This window comes from Tachypleus tridentatus, chromosome 4 (assembly GCF_004210375.1).
Source record: "Tachypleus tridentatus isolate NWPU-2018 chromosome 4, ASM421037v1, whole genome shotgun sequence".
Lineage (NCBI taxonomy): Eukaryota > Metazoa > Arthropoda > Merostomata > Xiphosura > Limulidae > Tachypleus > Tachypleus tridentatus.
In genome coordinates, this window is record NC_134828.1 from 78,424,053 (window position 1) to 78,442,675 (window position 18,623).

The following is an 18,623-nucleotide window of genomic DNA, read 5'->3' on the forward strand; positions in this document are numbered from 1 at the left end:
GCAAGTGATGCTATGTTTTTGCCTTATAAAGGAACTACAACGCAAAAAAAATATATTTTGTTGCAACAAGGGTGGTGTGATGACCAGGATCAAATGATCAACGAGCTGATGAAATCATGCGTTAGTTTTTAATTCAGTTATAATATTTGGTTTCAAAGATTAAATGTTCCCCGTGCGTAAAACAGGTAACCTAGCTAGTTCCAGATTTTAATAAAATACTGTTGTTTTGATATAATTACATGTAAAGCAATGCCAAAAAAACATAGATTTATTTATCCAACACAAACTCGAATAGTTTCTACACGCATACATTTATATATTTGCAAAGAAATCAAAACAAAGTGTTATGTGTGATGTAAACTTTCTATTAATTAAAATGTGTATACATCGCAATACATAGAAACACATGGTTGTAACTATAATTATCAATGTGCAGACGACACTGGATATACGAACAACCGAATTAAATTCAATATACACAAGGCCAATATAAAGGTGGAAAAACACTGTCAGAGCTAGGAATATCGATCAATGGATGCCCTTGATTGATGGTTTGTCTACACTTTAATTTTACAATATACGTACTTATATACAGAAAGACAGACACATATCTTCATCTATAACTGGTTGATATAAAATTACGTGTATCGACATCTGTCTGATATAACAGATCACCAAAGGTTTCTGTCAACATACTGAGCAGATGATTGATTTTATCTCTATGTTAACTTTGGCAGTTAACGTGTTTTATGACAAGTTAAATAGCAATTGATTTACTCACTTAAATACTCAATTTTCTATACAGACTTCAAGCAACGTCAGATGAAGCCACTACGTCTGATCACCAAACGTTAAAAACATATAATAGTTTCTGTGGCATTTGAGCATTTCACAAAATCCATTTCCCAGTGATGTCAAACGAATTATTTATAAGTTGAATAAATGGGGAGTCTTTCGTTCATTTTCGAACCCACATACGCCCTCTGTACCAGATTAATAAAGACACAACTCACGTTGCGTTATAGTATAAATGTTTAGGACTACTCTGAAGTTACAAAAATATACCGAGATGAAAATATAAAAATAAAATACATAAAATTATACTTCTCTACACTTTCAACTGTTTTTCTTTCTTTTCAACAGATGGAGAAAGCTCAGATGTAGTTTGATTTGACTTGTTTTGAATTTCGCGCAAAGCTACAAGAGGGCTATCTGCGCTATCCGTCCCTAATTTAGCAGTGTAAGAATAGAGGGAAGGCAGCAAGTCATCACCGCCCACCGCCAACTCTTGAGCTACTCTTTTACTAACGAATAGTGCAACTGAACGTCACATTATAACGCCCCCACGGCTGAAAGGACGAGCATGACAAGATATGACAAGGATTTGAACCCGCGACCCTCGGATTACGAGTCTAGTGCCTTAACCACCTGGCCATGCCGGGCCACTGAGATCTAGTAACCTTCATACAGAATGGCGCAAACAAGAGAATGGAAACGTATAAGGTGTAAAAAGAGAACATGGATCAAGTGTGAACGTGTAACAAAAGATGCAATAAAAAAACAAGAATTTCCAACGTAATAGAGAACATAAGAATGAAAGGATAATAACGGGTTTTGAAGGTGATGAAATGAAAAATAAGAAATATTGTGTAAATACAATGAAGAATTTTCAAAACAGAAGATAAAGAGGTAAAGAAGAAATATTTGGAGATTAATAATTACTTAAATATTTATTTCTGTATTTACGTTTGTTATTATAAGTTGAATTGAATCATGTTCAAAATATATTTATAAAAAAAGTACCCATTCGTAATTATTAGCAGAATTTTCTAACAAATAAATGTATTTGTTATTATATGTTATATTGGTAATGCTCACAATATAGTATTTACTAATCATTGTAAGACATTTGAGAATAAAATACTGATACGCACCTGTAACTTTTGTGTTAAACATCGATTGTTGTATTTGAATAAGTTAACAAGTAAACTTAACTTTATGCATTCTTCACTGTAAACTGCGTCAATACTCTATAATAGTTTCCCAGAAAGGCGTAATATCCTTACATCTTTTAACAATTAATTTCTTAAAATTACAACAAGTCTGACAATAATTACCAAAACAAAGAAACAAAACACATTTCTTTATACACTCAACTAGCTACGAGAATATATTGTGGTTCACGACGAATATATCACTTCTTTCAGAACCTTAACCAATTCACCAAAACGATGAAAAGAACTAAATGTTAACTCCGGTTCAATATGGTCGTCTTCTGAGCGAATCGTTTAGAATAATGAATCTTAGGACTTTGAAAGACCACCTTTAGTATTTTTTGCCAATAGTTTTTATATCAGACTAAGAGATCATTTCCTTTTTTTTAATTGCTTATGTTCATATTATCATTATCCGTATCACTACCGTTGTACTTCTATGCCTTACTATAAAACTTGCTTCGTAGCAGTTGAAAGAGAATTTAAACTCAATAATATAATTAATTCAAATTAATTAGTTACTAAGCTTACCGAACATCTAAAGAAATGCGATGAATTTAACCTAATTCGTAGGTGTTGGAGAGCCCTGGTGGCCCAACATAAACCTGAAGGACTTATAGTGTTAAAACACTGAATTCGATCCCTATACAATAGGCAATGTACAGGAATACTATTGTGCGACTTTGAGCTTAAAGAAACAAAGTTGTAGAAACGGGAAATGATAACCACATAATATCATAATGCTAGAAAGGTAATAAGCTAAAGATATAAAGAGATGCAATGCATTATAAACCTACTAAACAGAGACCTTTTAAGAAATTGAAACCAGAAAGAAATTTTCGACATTACAATGTAATGTCAGAAATCTATATGTAGTGAAAATGTGTCTTGCAGCACCAGGGGTAAAACAGTCTATTCATATGTAAACAATAAAACTTCACAACTCTTTATATAAACACTTTATATAGTGTAATTTATATAGCAAAATGCAATGCTTGTAAAAAGTGGTCAATATATATTTATAATGTTATATATAATTCATGAAGTAGGCTCGTCTCCATACATGCAAATACCAAACGTCTTGCCAAGAATCAGGTTTAGTGGTGTGGTTTGTTTTGAATTTCACGCAATGTTACACAAGGACCATCTGTGCTAGCCGTCTCCAATTTATCAGCGTAAGACAAGAGGGAAGGCATCTAGTCATCAACGACCACCGCCAACTCTTGGGCTACTCTTTTACCAACAAATAGTTGGATTGACCGTAACATAATAATTCCTCCACAGCTGAAAGGGTGAGAGCATGTTTGGTGTGATGGGAATTCGAATCCGCGACTCTCAGATTGGAAGTCAAGCGCCCTAACCATGCGGGGCACTTATAATGTTCTCTTTTATGTGATCAACTAAAATCGAGTAGTTTGTTTATTTTCCCATATTTTATTCAGGCGTGAAACGATCTCGGATTAAAAAACACTTTAACATCAGTGGTAAAAGTGAAATATTACGCAGTTGATCCGAGAGTCACTTAATAACACTAATTTTGTTTAGTTGTTGAAACTTACATTAATTGATCTCTAGATCAGCACGCTTGAGAGCATGACCATCTGTTCGTTAAGCAAAATCTTCAGTTTTATTATGACTTTGACCATGGTTCTAACTGAATATTTGTCTTTATAGCGAGGTTGAGAAGTTCGTGCAATTTCGGTATATAAGAACACAAGGTTCTGTATGATTAATCTAAGCACTTTTATTGGATGAAAAAATAATCTTTGATATGGGTAAATATTCAATATAAGCACTTTCATTAGCTGAGGAGAGACGTTTCACTTTAGTATACATAGAAAACGTGGTAGTAAATATTCAATACAAGCACTTCTATTGACTGAGTAGAGAATTTCCACTTTAGTATTGACATACAATGGGGTAGTAAAACTTACTATTGGCTGGAGAGAGACAATGTGCTTTATTACAATAATTGTATAAAATTGAGAATGCTCAATATGAACCTTTATAAGTAGCTGGACTGAGAGAGGGACAAGTACGAAAGTAAGTGTCAAAGCTAAACATACAAAAAAGTTAAAATTTACGAGAAAACGCGCAGTTTGTTCCCTAATCTCACTACTTAAACATTATTCTCACTGCTTTATGATACAGTGATTTACGTCATTTAGTATAATCGAATCCGATTTCTTAGCTGATGCTTAATCACTGAAAAAATGAAACTAGATTTAATCACCGATACACTGGTATATTATCTAAACAGTACAACTTCGATTTCTTTATTTGTTTTTTAAATTTCGCGCAAAACTACATGAGGGCTACCTGCGCTGGTTGTCCTTAATTTAGTAGCATAAGGCTAGAGAGAAGGCAGCTAGTCATCACCACCCACCGCCAACTCTTGGGCTCCTCTTTTACGAACAAATAGTGGGATTGACCGTCACATTATGACATCCCCACGGCTGAAAGGGCGAGCATATTTGGTGCGACGGAGATTCAAACCCACGATCCTCAGATTACGAGTAGGGCGCTCTAACCACCTTGCCATGCCGGGTCATACAAACTGGAATATAAAGTTCATTACTGGCCAACACGAGCGTTTCTGTTTTATTCTCTTAATTAAGTATGTTTGATAGGAATTGTGAGTGTTGAATATTCATAAGAAAATTACGTGCCTACCGAAAGTAATTCTGTTGAGTGATGATGTCGTACATGTAAACATGCCTAGATATACTGCTCTTGAAATGAAACCATGTTGACACATTGAAACTAAACTTTTCTAGTTCCACAAATGCACGAATTATACAAGTAATCCTTGCACAAGTGTTTCTACGACTGATATTACATCTTAATCGAACTGTGAATTACACAACTTTAACAAGCGAAACATTTTGAACACAACGAAACTTGACATTTAGTTCTAGCAGTTACATCGATTTAACTGCTAGTTTACAACAGCAACAACAAAACGAGTTGATTTATGTATTTACAGTTGACCAAGAAGTGAAACATCCAACTTCCAATGGAAATTTCATCCCACTAACTGACTTATCTCAGTGGTGGCAGTTTTATCGTATATATATATATATATATACATACAAAAATTATTTACCCTAATAAACTGTAATTAGAAAACAAAAAGTTTCGTCTTCTTCAAATTTCTGTCCCAAATCAGCTATAATATTTTATTAAGTTTATTATCTTTTACAGTGAATCACCTGCACTTCTGTCCACCATATAAAAGTAAGCCCCGGATTTTACTATTATAAACGTATCGCTGATTACTGGGAGGCATTTGTTGAAAAGCAAAATAAAAAATGAAACCAAAGTGCTAAAATCGTGTTGCTTATTCTATTCACGTTGTCATTTCTTACTTATTTTTATTTGAAGGAAAAACTTCAGATCAAAATAGGTTTCATTGAATAATATATCAGATTAAAATACATATATACATTAAAGTTCTCCGACACTAATTCATTGAATAATATATCATATTAAAAATATACATATACACTAAAGGTCACTAACACTAATTCATCGAATATTACATCAGATTAAAAATACATACATTCATTAAATCCCTCTAACACTAATTCATTGAATAATACATCATATTAAAAGCACACATATTCACTAAATCTCACTAACACTAACCTTTGTATATACGTTAGCAGCTGAAAGTTCGTTTTCCAGAACCATCATCCCTATCCCAAACATAGCCATAACCAGAGCATAGTCACTGATTCGTTTCCGTTTTTCAAAGAGCGCTTTCCTACGCCCAAGGCGATAGCCCACGCTGGGCTTGTGAAACTTGGAGATGGATTTTTTGTTCTCCGAGAATTGTGGACATTCACTGTTTACTCCGACCAAGGCGATTCCGGGGTTCTCGCTGTCCGTGGAATTCTGCTGTTGGGTTTTCATGGATGATGGAATGGACATAGTTGACCTGGGCTTACGTAGCTGTTTAAAATGTCGGAGAGCTCCATTGATCCGCATGGAGCCGGCGGCAATCTGAACTATCTCGTTCTCTCTCTCTTTTTCCGCCCGATGAAGTTGTCGGAGAGACGTTGTAACTGACTGCTGAACCCCGACGTACTGAAGCGGTGGACAAGACGAGGAAATAGTAGATATCGGTGGTGGTACTAAAGGCAATGTTTCGTTTGTAGAAATCCCTGTACTAGATAAACCCACACTTTCTCGGGATATTGTTCGTGTTAAAAATGAATGTTCTAGCCGCGCGCTTAAGCCCTGCCGCATGTGCGGAGGCCAGAGATGTGTTCTCGGCTTATTTTCTGCTTTACTGTTATCTAACTCATCGTAGTAAGTAATTGGAGAGGGCGCTGTAACTAACTCTTCCTTTTTCTTGCTCACAGTATCTACTTTTTGAATCTGAATGTCCGGCCGAATCTCTGGGCAGGACCGATAATTTGATTGAGAAGTGTCCGTGTCAGCAGGTTGTTCTAGTTGGCGGAACTCTACTAACGGTAGAGGGCGCTCGGGTTCAGAATGCATGCGACCAAAATGTAAAGGATTCTGTTTGTGAACCGATAACATGTTTAGATGAGGTTTGGAAGGAGAATCGACATCACTGTCTGCGCCACTAATGCACAAGCTGGGTGGGAAACCTACTTTTTGAGTCGTTTCCGAGAGGTAATCCTGCGAGTCAGCAATCCATGACTCTTCACCTGGTGGGGTTACCAATGCTAGGGACATATTTAAAGGTCAAACCATATGAGTGCAATAATAAAAATCTCGATTATTAATTTTTTTTTAATTTCAAGTTTATCAGTTCTCTGAAATAAATTAAGGTATTAACTGCTTATTTGAGTCATCACTCAATAGTTTGGTTTCAACAACCGTTTGTTTCAAAAGACTTTCGAAACATTTAAGCTTCATCTTGAGCTTCATAAGTACAAAAATCTTAATTATTATCGAGTACTACAGTAAAGTTCTATCTTTTTCCAAGCATTAACACAGAAAACTGTAATGTTTATAGTGAACAGAGTAACACAGTAAAGCTCCTTCCTTTCCTAAGGTTTAACACAGAAAATTGTAATGTTTATAGTAAACAAAGTAACACAGTAAAGCACCTTCCTTTCCTAAGAATTAACACAGAAAAATTTATTCTCTACTGCAACAGTGTATAGCAGTAAAGCTCCTTCCTTTCCTAAGGACAAGTACAGAAAATTGTAATCTCTACTCTGAACAGTGTATAGCAGTAAAGCTCCTTCCTTTCCTAAGGATTAACACAGAAAATTGTAATGTTTATAGTGAACAGAGTAACACAGTAAAGCTCCTTCCTTTCCTAAGGATTAGAACAGAAAACTGTAATTTTTACTATGAACAGTGTATAGCAGTAAAGCTCCTTCCTTTCCTAAGGACAAGCACAGAAAATTGTACTCTCTATTATGAACAGTGTAAAGCAGTAAAGCTCCTTCCTTTCCTAAGGATTAGCACAGAAAATTGTAATTTTTAATATGAACAGTGTTTAAGTAGTAGTGCTCCTTCCTTTCCTAAGGACAAGCACAGAAAATTGTAATCTTTACTGTGAACAGTGCATAGCAGTAAAGCTCCTTCCTTTCCTAAGGACAAGTACAGAAAATTGTAATCTCCACTGTGAACAGTGTATAGCAGTAAAACTCCTTTCCTTCCTAGCTGTTTAAAATCTTTACTGCAAGGTAGAGTTCTGCAACAGGATTCCTTCTTTTACCTCTTCGTTTCTAAAATGGAGAACAAAAAAATATATATATAAGGAACATAACTTAGTATTTTCGATGTTTAATGTATTTATCTTAATATCTTAAAGAAGATAATTTGGAATGCTCTTACAATGTACACTGAAGAAGTGCAGGATTTACTGAAGTTACACCATCATTTCAAAAAATAAATACGAATACAGCAGTTTCTATACATCTAAACATTTTATAACTGGTTGACGTAACCTTTGTAAAATCCATGTTTGTACGTTTTAGGAGTTGCTACCATGGACGTGAGAAACATTTTACTGCGACACCTATAGACTGCTCCAGATGATATTTATAAAAGTGTAGATAATTTAGTATGTGATCAAATGCTTCAGAATATAAAGTTTTCTTCATTTAATAAAAAATAATACAGCTTAGCATATACCTAGAATTGTTACTTATTTACTCTTAATGTTTACTTCAGTAACATCTTTAATTAAACAGATATCTATTATTAAATAACTTTTTACACACACGCCTCTGGAACGTTATGTTAAACTGAAACAAGATTCTATACTTTCACGTGTCCTCGCAGTTATCCACTATTACGGAACGTTATGTTAAACTGAAACAAGATTCTATACTTTCACGTGTCCTCGCAGTAATAGTAAATTTTATTATAATTTTCTACCAGTTTCCTTTAAAATAAAGACACAGTTCGCTTTCTGCTACCCAATCAAAATAATTTGATTAAAGTTGTTTGACTGACCGAAGGAAAGTTTAAATTATCTTTAATTGAATCAGTTCTAATGAACGGATGTAAACGTTCAACTCGCATATATCTGTTTATCAAGGTAACTTAAAGAGCCAACTTAATATGTTGAACTTATGTACAATCCCTAATTCGTGAGAGAGCATGTCTTGTGCAAAACTCTGACGCAAGTAACAATGATATTTTTGTTCGTTCCTTTCATAAGAAATGAAAGCTGAGACAAGACGAGATTCGAACTATGACCTTGGTACAACGCAAATGGTTCAATCAATACTGCAGCACCAAATAAGAAAACTTCAGGCTTCATTTTATAGGTTATATGCCTAGAGGGAAGGCAGCTAGTTATCACCACCCACCGCCAACTCTTGGGCTACTCTTTTACCAACGAATAGTGGGCTTGACCGTCACATTATAATGCCTCGACGGTTGAAAGAGCGAACTGTTTGTTTGGTGTGACGGATGATTCGAACCCGCCACCCTCGGATTGCGCGTCCGGTACCTTAATTAACCACCTGGCCAAGCCGGGCAAAATATATTTTAGTAGACATTTTGTAAAACAGCATACCAAAGTTTTTAAACGGTCTAACGCTAAGTCTCAGAGAGAATGTGTGTGTTTTATAACAAAGCCACAGCGGGCTGTCTGCTATGTCCACCGAGGGGAATTGAGCCTCTGATTGCAATGTAGCAAACACGTATTTATTGATGGTATTAAGTACGGTAAAGATTGGCCGCGAGTAAAGTGGAGCAAAAACTTACACAAGTCATAGTGTTAATTTATCTCTTTATCAAATACAGGCCATTATTAATAAACATTTAACTCACGTTAGATCTACAGATTTCGGTGTCTGCAATTAGAATACATTCTATTATTATATAAATTCTATAGTTAAAGAAGTACTGTTGCAGCAAAGGTACTAATTTGCTAGTTAAATATAAATAATGCTGTTTAAAACACATATATTTCCCACAGCATGTGATTCAATATATACAGACCGCTTTATACAAGTAAAGTAGCTTACATCAGACAAATTGAAAAAAATGTTAAATTTTAATTAATTAGATATTGTTGTTCTTTTTGAAATAAGCACAAAACTACACAATGGACTGGCTATCTGTGCTCTACCCACCACAGGTATCGAAACCCGGTTTTTAGCGTTGTAAGTCCGCACACATACCGCTGAGCCACTGGGGTCTAGTTAATTCGAAAATAATGGTATAGACACCTAATACACAGAGTACGTCTTTCTGTTCTTTCTCAGAAATTTTGTTTTTAAGTAAAATAATGTCTTTGTTTTTACTGTAACTTCGCTACTCCTCCCAGACAACGATTTAACTTCACTCTTTAAAGAACGTGCACTGTTGTGTTGCTTTGAAAGGAAACAAAATCAGCGCAAAGCATGAAAACCAAAACAGAAACTTTTTTTAAGAAAAGGAAAGCCTCTATAATTTGTTATTAGTGTCCCTAGAGGGACAGCAGTAAGTCTGCAGACTTAAAATGCTAAAATCTAAGAATTCGATTTCCAGTGGAGGGCACACCAGATAGCCCATTGTGGCTTCACTAAAAAACTCACTAACCAAACAACTGATTTTATCTGTTCTTATTATTTAAGGAAAAATATATTAATTATACTTCAGAATATTCTTTAAAGGTGTTGTCTGGATTACTTTACATGTAGCTGTTTTTTTTTACTTGTTTAAAGTAAACTATTCATATCTGATTGTTTGTTATTAAGTGCTAAGCTAGATGATGCACTATCGATTCTGTGTTTCGCGGGGGAATCGAACTCAGAACTTTATAAACCCCCAACTCTGCTGCCAAGAGGCCGTAAGACAGTTATTAATAAAAGAATATGGCAAATGTAGTGAAGTTGCATTTTTATTAATCTCGCAATTTTCTTTATCTCATGTGCTTCTATGTCCGGCATGGCCAGGTGATTAGGGCCTAATCCGAGGGGCACGGGTTCGAATCCTCGTAATACTAAACATGGTTACTCTTTTAGCCGTGGGGGAATTATAATGTTACGATCAATCCCACTATTCGTTGGTAAAAAAGTAGCCAAGTTAGGGACAGCTAGCGAACCTCAAAAAACAAACAAATTTCCTTCTATGTTTACGCTATCCTTGTTTTTCAAACTGCTAAATCTCTAGTTCTAGTTGTTACCATTTGAATTTTATAAAATAACTTTTAAAACTATTTTTAAACTTGATAGAATAACTTTTCGAGTACTTACTTATTTGAATATTACAAAATATTTAAGTATATTTCGGTTTAACCGGTTCAGTGCCGAAGACAAGATAACTCGTCCAAGCCGATCGGTAACACAGTGCCACGGACGAGTTAATTCGTTGTCAATAATACCTAACTTCAACGCTAGATGTCAGCACCATACATGCATTTGACCTACTTACAAATTGTTTCACTTGCGATCCAAAATGGCGTCACGAAAAAAGTTACAAAATTAAGAAGCATTAGAAGGAGCTGCCGTAGCAGCTGAAATACTTGACAGTCAACAGGTTAAAGTCATGTTTACATATCTAGTGTAAGGTTAAACATAATTTAATCAATATAAATTATTGGTAAAAATGTATTTCATATTACTGGGTCTTGATTGTTATATATGCGTAAAGCTATCTGTGCTTTGTCCACCACGGGTATCTAATCCTGCTTTCGTGCAGTATGAGACCGCAGGTGTACCATTGTACTACTGGTGTGCTGTAATAGTTCAGCCCAGCATTAAAACCGATATTTATTGGCAGCTGAAATAAATACTGGTATTACATGGTATTGGCTTTCTTAGCTTGGATTAAACATGAATACATTTGATGAACAGGCGTGCATGACATAATAGAATCCAAAGTAATGGATATAAAGACAAATTATTGTTTTATGATTTTTGTTGCCTATGTGGATATCTTATTCCTTTTATTTTGTAGATTTCTTAGTTCTAAACATTAAATGTAAATCGAAATTAATTTCCCTAAGAACACAACTTAAATTTTGTTTAAAATTAAATCTCCCCTAGTTTCATCTAGCCTCTCAGTGGCACAGTGGTATATCTTTCGGACTTAAAATGCAAGAAACCAATTGTCGATATCCATGGTCGGCAGTGCATAGAAAGCCCATTGTGTAGCTTTGTGCTTAATTACAAACAAACAAACAAACAAGTTTTGTCTAGAACAGCACACGCACACACACACACAAAAGCAAATTAGAAAGCCACTCTATTAGTAAAACTGACTATCCAAACAGATGTGTTTGCTTTATTACTGTTAAGTGCATCAATGGCAATATCAAATTACTATTGTTTGTAGTTAAGCCTACTTATACAAGTCATAGTGTTAATTTTTCTCTTTATCGAATATAGGTCTTTACATTCTCCTATTATACAGTTATGTACAGTGTTCATCATTGTAAGTTCGCAAACATACCGCTAAGCCACTGAAGGCAGAGGTGAGCAACTAACACGAATAAGAAAGCTCAACGGAAAAATATCAAGAAATTAACAAACATAAAGAAGAAACTAAGTGTTACGTAGTAATTGAAACAACTTTTCTATTATTATATTTGACAAACTACCTTATAAAAATATTTTATACCAAAACTGTGCATTTACTTCCTTAATCAGAAGACACTGACGATAATTACCAGGTAAAAACTCTTTCTCAGACTTTTCATCTTAAGAAAGAAGAAAGATAAAAAAAAATAACAACTCGATATCGAGTTAGAATTTTAAAAATAGTAGTTAGGCTTACAAACAGTTCACTAAAAGATTTCTTGAAGGCCATATACCAATACAAACTTTTTGATCCAAGGAACTGTTGATATTCTTGAGATTTCAATGATATGAATTAAAGATTTCTAGAACATTTTGACGTTAAATACACTTTGTTCATAGAGCTAAATCTTCGTTAAATACAAGAAACACAAAATATGTTAAGTTCGTAAGTACATTGCGCCATCTATTAGCAAGAAAAAGTAAAACATAAATTATGACATGGATATTGGCTCAGCATCAATTCTATTCTTAAAATTTTGGGTGTAGTTGCCATTACACAAATAAACAGCAAAACTTGTTACAAACTAATAATAATTTAAAATTATAAACTATGATATATAATATTATTACAGTATAAATTATAATATGATTCTATATAATCCCATCACAAAAAAATCGATTTTTTAATGCTTTATATCAACAACTTCCAAACGCCCACTGGAGTCTAGAGATGTAAAGATTTCTAATAGATGAATTGGGAGACTTGCAAAGTAGATGTGATTCATGTTTCTTAGATCAGCTGCCCGTTTGCCCTTGTCGATTGTAACTTTGTAATTTTCCCGAAATCTTAGAATTTTTTGCGTGAAAATTAGAATCGAAAAGTTTTGGAGTTGGTTTTAAGTGGATAGGAGGAAGGAAAAGAATCGAAACCAACTGCCATTCTAATCGCCCTGTTTTAAAATTTTTAGTTACTTCAATTTTACAAATTATATTTAACTCAACGTATTTAAAACTTTTCTGAATTAACACTTGTCTTCGAAAATAGCTTTTTCATACCCTTCCAGTCATCGATCAAATATTCTAAGCTCATTTAACTAGGTGGTTCATTATAACATTCGTTACCATATACCGATTTATCGCTTTTTCAACAAATTATCTTTATACGTAACTCACCTTATTGTAATTGCAGATCTGTGAATATTTCACTTACCTACTTCCTGTAGGTTAGATTTAGACCATTCGCTCGATCATTATTTCATTATGTATTAAATTATGCACGTGCAACAAAATCACAATTGATAATCCCTTGGTGACATATTAATATTTGTTGAGAAATCTTAGGACTTATTATTTATTCATAATGAACTGGATTTGGAGAAAGGTCAAAAGTATTTTTCTATGAAAAATGTCAAATATTGTCAATAGATGGCAGCATATTACAGAAAGCAAGGCCTAACATCTCTGTGTGTCCCCCCCCACACACACACACACACCTTTCTTTTCTAAGACATATAGACAGGTATTCTTCGACAGGTATTTATTAGAAGCATCGGTAGATAACAATGACCCGTCAGAAATTAGTTACCTCCCTTCACCTTGCGCGTTTTGAAATAGCGAAACTAAATTTTAAAGTTTGTGAGTTTGGAACCCGTTAAAGATATTATTATTGAATAGTGGCAGATTAATTTAGTTCCAAGGATTGACAATGTATCGTTACTACTTTGTTACTTTAAACGATTTTAATTATAAATACAAATATTTATTAATATTACACATAAAGGCATGCTATCGAAAGCTTTTTCGAAACCTTTCAAAATTTGTTTCAATCGATTTCCTTCGCAATGTTGTAAGCACAGTTGGTGCTCAATACGTTTTTTTAAAAACGATTAATGCGCTTTATTCTTACCGAAAATTGTTTATTGTATTTCCTTCGATATAATACTGCTGACCTTTGTTTCGGTTTGTAACTCTTTAAACGTCTTGACAAACTCTGGATAGTAAAATTTTACACTGAACACAGTTGTTACGCCATATATTTGGTAAGTGTAAATACATAACGGAATCGACCATGACTGGAAGTTGTGAGGTTGCACGAGCAAGCGATCAATACACACCACGTTACCTACATTACCTTCATATATTATACTAACCTAAAGCATGTGTCAATTCCTTATGATCAGTCATGTGTGGCACATTTTAGTTTTCCTAGTTTATATTTAGTTAAAATGGAGGTTGATCAATTTTGCTTGAGAGGAAGGTTCCTGGAAAGGGGCTGTAATTAATGAGCTAATCTTATAAACCTATAAACCTATTGATTACAGAAGGTCAGATTAGGACAAAGCACTAAAAAAAATCCACATGAAAAATTCTTCAAAATTAAACCATTATACTATATAAGGGTTTTACGGGTATTTCCGTATGAAACGGCTTCTGAACGTCACAGTTTAATTTTAAGAAGATATAAGTAAATGTAAAGAAGATTGTTTAATTATATAGCAGCTTTATATTTGCTACATTCATTGCCGGGAAGACCTTTCGCCCAAGTAATGTTGAGCTAAGAAGCATGGTATTATGCGCTCCTTTTGGGTAACAAATACTTGGCTAATTAACGCGATTCATATCATTATTGTCAAAATATGTCTGATTCAATAACAATGTTTTTGTTTAGTACAAGAAGCTCTAGGAGTTCCGTTCACTTCTATGTGAACGTGTAATTCTGGTAAAATAGTTATCATCTTTATGTGATCAGGGCTTCCAATTCAATAGTCGCGAATTCGAATCCTGTCACGGGACACGCTCGTCCTTTCAGCTCTGGTAGCGTGATAATGTGACGATCAATTACACTTTTCTTTGGTAAGAGTAGCTCTACAGTTGAGAGTTCGTGAAATTCAACAAACAGATAAAGAGATGAATACTCGTGATGAACCCACAGAAAGCCTATTGTGTTGCTTTCTACTTAACTTCAAACAAGCACTACCAGTACAAAGTACATTTAGCAATTAATTGCATACAATTTACTGTTTAGATGTATCTTAAAAGGTGAAACATTTGTTTTGTAATTTGTATGTTGTGTTCACGCTACTAAGCCCATCTACTGTTATTCTTAGCATCGAACAACTGACAAGAACGAAGGTATTCAGTGAGTCTTCCAACCTCCCACATTAATAGATCGACTGCTAATCTTTTAACGCACCTATAGCTTAAAGTTGTGGTATATTGCGTTAATTCGATCACGACATGCTAGCTCCGAAACCCGGAATTATATCACTAGGGCGTTTATCGTTCTAAAATATACTCTTCAAAAAAAGAAACGCAAAAGGCAAAATTTGAGACAAATTGTTAACAAGTTTATTCCGGGTAGTTCTGTATGACGTGTGAAACTTTGCACATTCACTGCTGAACATCTAAAGTCTGCAAAGGTAAAGTCCACGCTCACTAGTTGAAGTTTAACGTCACTCAACGTCAATAACGAGTATGCCCCCCGTGAGCATCAATAACTGCTTGGCATCTCCTGCCCATGGAAGCGATGAGGTGGCGAATCACATCCTGTGGAATGGCTGTCCACTCAGCCTGCAAAGCTGCTGCAAGCTGAGGTAGAGTCCGCGGTTGAAGTTGTCACCGTCGCAGACGTCGGTCCAACTCGTCCCAAAGATGTTCGATGGGGTTTAAATCTGGTGATCTGGAGGGCCAGGGAAGAACGTTGATGTTGTGGTGTCTCAAGAAGACAGTGGTGAGTCGGGCTGTGTGAGGACGGGCGTTGTCATGTTGAAAAACATCGTTGACGTTCACCATGATGGGTTGTACATGGGGCCTAAGAATCTCGTAGACGGTTGCGTATGGTCTGATCGGAAATCCTACGCAGCCCTGGTATGGTTGAGGCAGTAGACGTCGCAGTGGTGGTCCTATCCCGAAGGTGACGTAACCGGATGTAGCGATCTTGTGCGGGCGTGGTCACACGAGGTCTGCCAGATCGTGGACGGTCACGAGTTGATCCATGTTGTTGGTGACAATTCCATTGCCTAGTGATGGTGCTTGGGTGGACATTCACAGCTCTGGCAACATCTGATCGAGATTCGTTTGCTTCCAAGCGACCAATGGCGTTGTTGCGTTGTGCTTCAGTCAGTCTTGGCGTAACTGTATTGTATTTCGGTGGCTTAACACTTAGCTATGGAAACCGAGAACCCGTCACTTTTATAGGGATTTTGCACATGTTACACTTGCAGAATATGCAGATCTCTCAAACAAATTTATTGGACATGAATGCGTTTTGGCGAAAAATCCGATGTTTTCCTCCGTTTTCAAAGTGCTCAACTTTTATTGTCATTTTGGTCTGACAATCAGTGCTTTAACACGTGTAACATCACATGCTCTGAGCTTGTAACGTTATTACATATATTTCTCTTTAAAATAACAAAAATATCCCTTTTGCGTTTCTTTTTTGAAGAGTATATGTTTGTAAATATATTATACAGATAAAAAAGTTATAGACGTTTAAATATAAAGTCGGTGCTAGAAGGTCAATATCCTACGAAATGATAAGAAATGAACTATTCCACAATATCTAAAATAATATAGCAAACAAAGGTGCGAAGTTTAAATCAGTTAACATTAGTTTTATTGGTAAGATCAAAAATTAAGAAACGAATATGATTTGAGTAACTAAAGGGTCAGTAATATACACACAGTTAAAACTTAGTCTAACTTAGCAAAGTTAGACACGAACCGCATGAATATATATAATCAATTATTTGACAAAATTATCTAATGTGTCTACCTTGGCATTTTCTTTGGAGGCCCTCCGAGGACAGACGAAGTGTCGGCACAGGTGTACTAAAGCCTTACCCTGATATCATGATTCTCCTCTGGTACTAGATTAAATTGACTGAAGAAATATTATTTTAAATTCTTCAGGTATATGAAGTTCAGATATTTAATACAAACTACAATAAGTTCTATTTTTTATTTCCACCTGCTTGGTACGACTACGTATCCTAAGGTTATTCAATAATACTTTCCCTCCCTAATTTTCTTCGTGTACATAAAAATTATCACTCCATTTTTAAAAACAATAGCACCTACAAGTACAGATATAACAATTAAAAGCCCAAGCCAAACTAAACAGAAAATGTCTTTTTAATTAACATATTTAAATGTCTAAATGATTAATTAGCTGGATGCCACCATAAGCCTTCTGTAACCGCATTAGATTAAAAACTTATTATTTGTTTGTTCTAAACAATTACTTATACCAGCGTGACTGTGACAGTTATTCACTAACGCGTCACATAAATAATCATCTATAATAAGTACGACCGTCTTTTTGAATGGCTTCTCTCTGATCGTAAGTGTAATATATTTTCGACAGATCAACTGTTTTAAAACGAGTGCCTATATAAATAAAAAATGTGCAGTTTACACTAGAAGTGTACGTTTTCCTAGGGCTGTTATAATCATGCCGATTTTACCCAGTAGGGAATATAAGTCTTATACTTAATGTCGTAGTTTTTAGGCAATGCTGCTTATCTTCAGTAAAATTTAGATAAGAAAAGTGCCAAGTGAAAGAGCACTCCATAAAGTACGGCATTAAGAATAAGCAAACACAGGATAAGAAACATAAAGAAAAATTATATGGTTCACTGATTGCATGTTAGGGAAGCGGGAACTACTCGTCGACTGATTTATGGAGGCATTTCAACCAAAGTGGTGGCTATGGGATATAACAAGGTAGAAAATAAAAAATTTTCCATCATTATTTGCGTAATCATAGAGTTAAAATAGTTAATTTAATACAGTGTACATCGTATATTATCTTTCAAGAAAGTTATTCTTGCCCCCCACTAACACACCAAAATGTCGGCGGACTTACATCCCTAAAAACAGGTTTCGATACCTGTGGTGGGTAGGGCACAAGGAACACCTCTATTTAAATAAGTTTCGTTTGACTAAATAAATCTGCATAAATACCAGTGTTTCTGGGTCAGTGTTTATTTGTTTGTTTGTTTCAATTTCGCGCAAAGCTACTCGAGGGCTATCTGCGCTAGCCGTCCCTTATTTAGCAGTGTAAGACTAGAGGGAAGGCAGCTAGTCATCACCACCCACCGTCAACTCTTGGGGTACTCTTTTACCAACGAATAGTGGGATCGACCGTCACATTATAACGCCCCTACGGCTGAAATGGCGAGCATGTTTGGTGCGACCGGGATTCGAACCCGCAACCCTCAGATTACGAGTCGAACGCCTTAATCCATCTGGCCATGCTGGGCCTGGGTCAGTGTATCTATTCACGTATGTAACTTTTGTTTTCTTTCCAATCTGGATTATGAATGACTTTGCAGATACAAAGAAACATCAGTTATGAAAGAGCATAAATTGAAGAACACGATAATGCTAACTTAAAAAATATATAGCTTTTTTTTTCCTTTCACAGAAGAACCATATAAGTGTTCTGGAGTGGCCATCGCATTCACCCGATCTCGACCCAATTGAAAACGTTTGGCATGAGTTGAAGACCAGGGTTCATCAGCGTCATCCTAAAAACTTGCAAGAGTTGGAGGCCTTCTGTAAAAAAGAATGGAAGAAAATACCAGTCGAGTACTGTTAAACGATCATGGAGGGCTATGAGGAGAGATCGCGCTAAGTAATTCACCTGAAAGACTTCACAACTGACCATTAAAGTAGACGT

The 18,623-nt window shown here is 35.3% G+C and overlaps 1 protein-coding gene across 7 annotated transcripts in view; it reads right to left on the bottom strand.

Annotated features, from left to right (window-relative positions):
- LOC143249507 (small conductance calcium-activated potassium channel protein 2-like) overlaps positions 1–18,623 on the bottom strand; it is a 234,467-nt gene that overhangs the window by 75,743 nt on the left and 140,101 nt on the right. For all 7 annotated transcript variants that reach the window (XM_076499477.1, XM_076499475.1, XM_076499474.1 and 4 more), the window contains one exon: positions 5,643–7,708. In XM_076499477.1, the coding sequence (XP_076355592.1) occupies positions 5,643–6,701 (1,059 nt within the window). In that variant the 5' untranslated portion in view covers positions 6,702–7,708. The remainder of the gene's footprint in view (positions 1–5,642; positions 7,709–18,623) is intronic.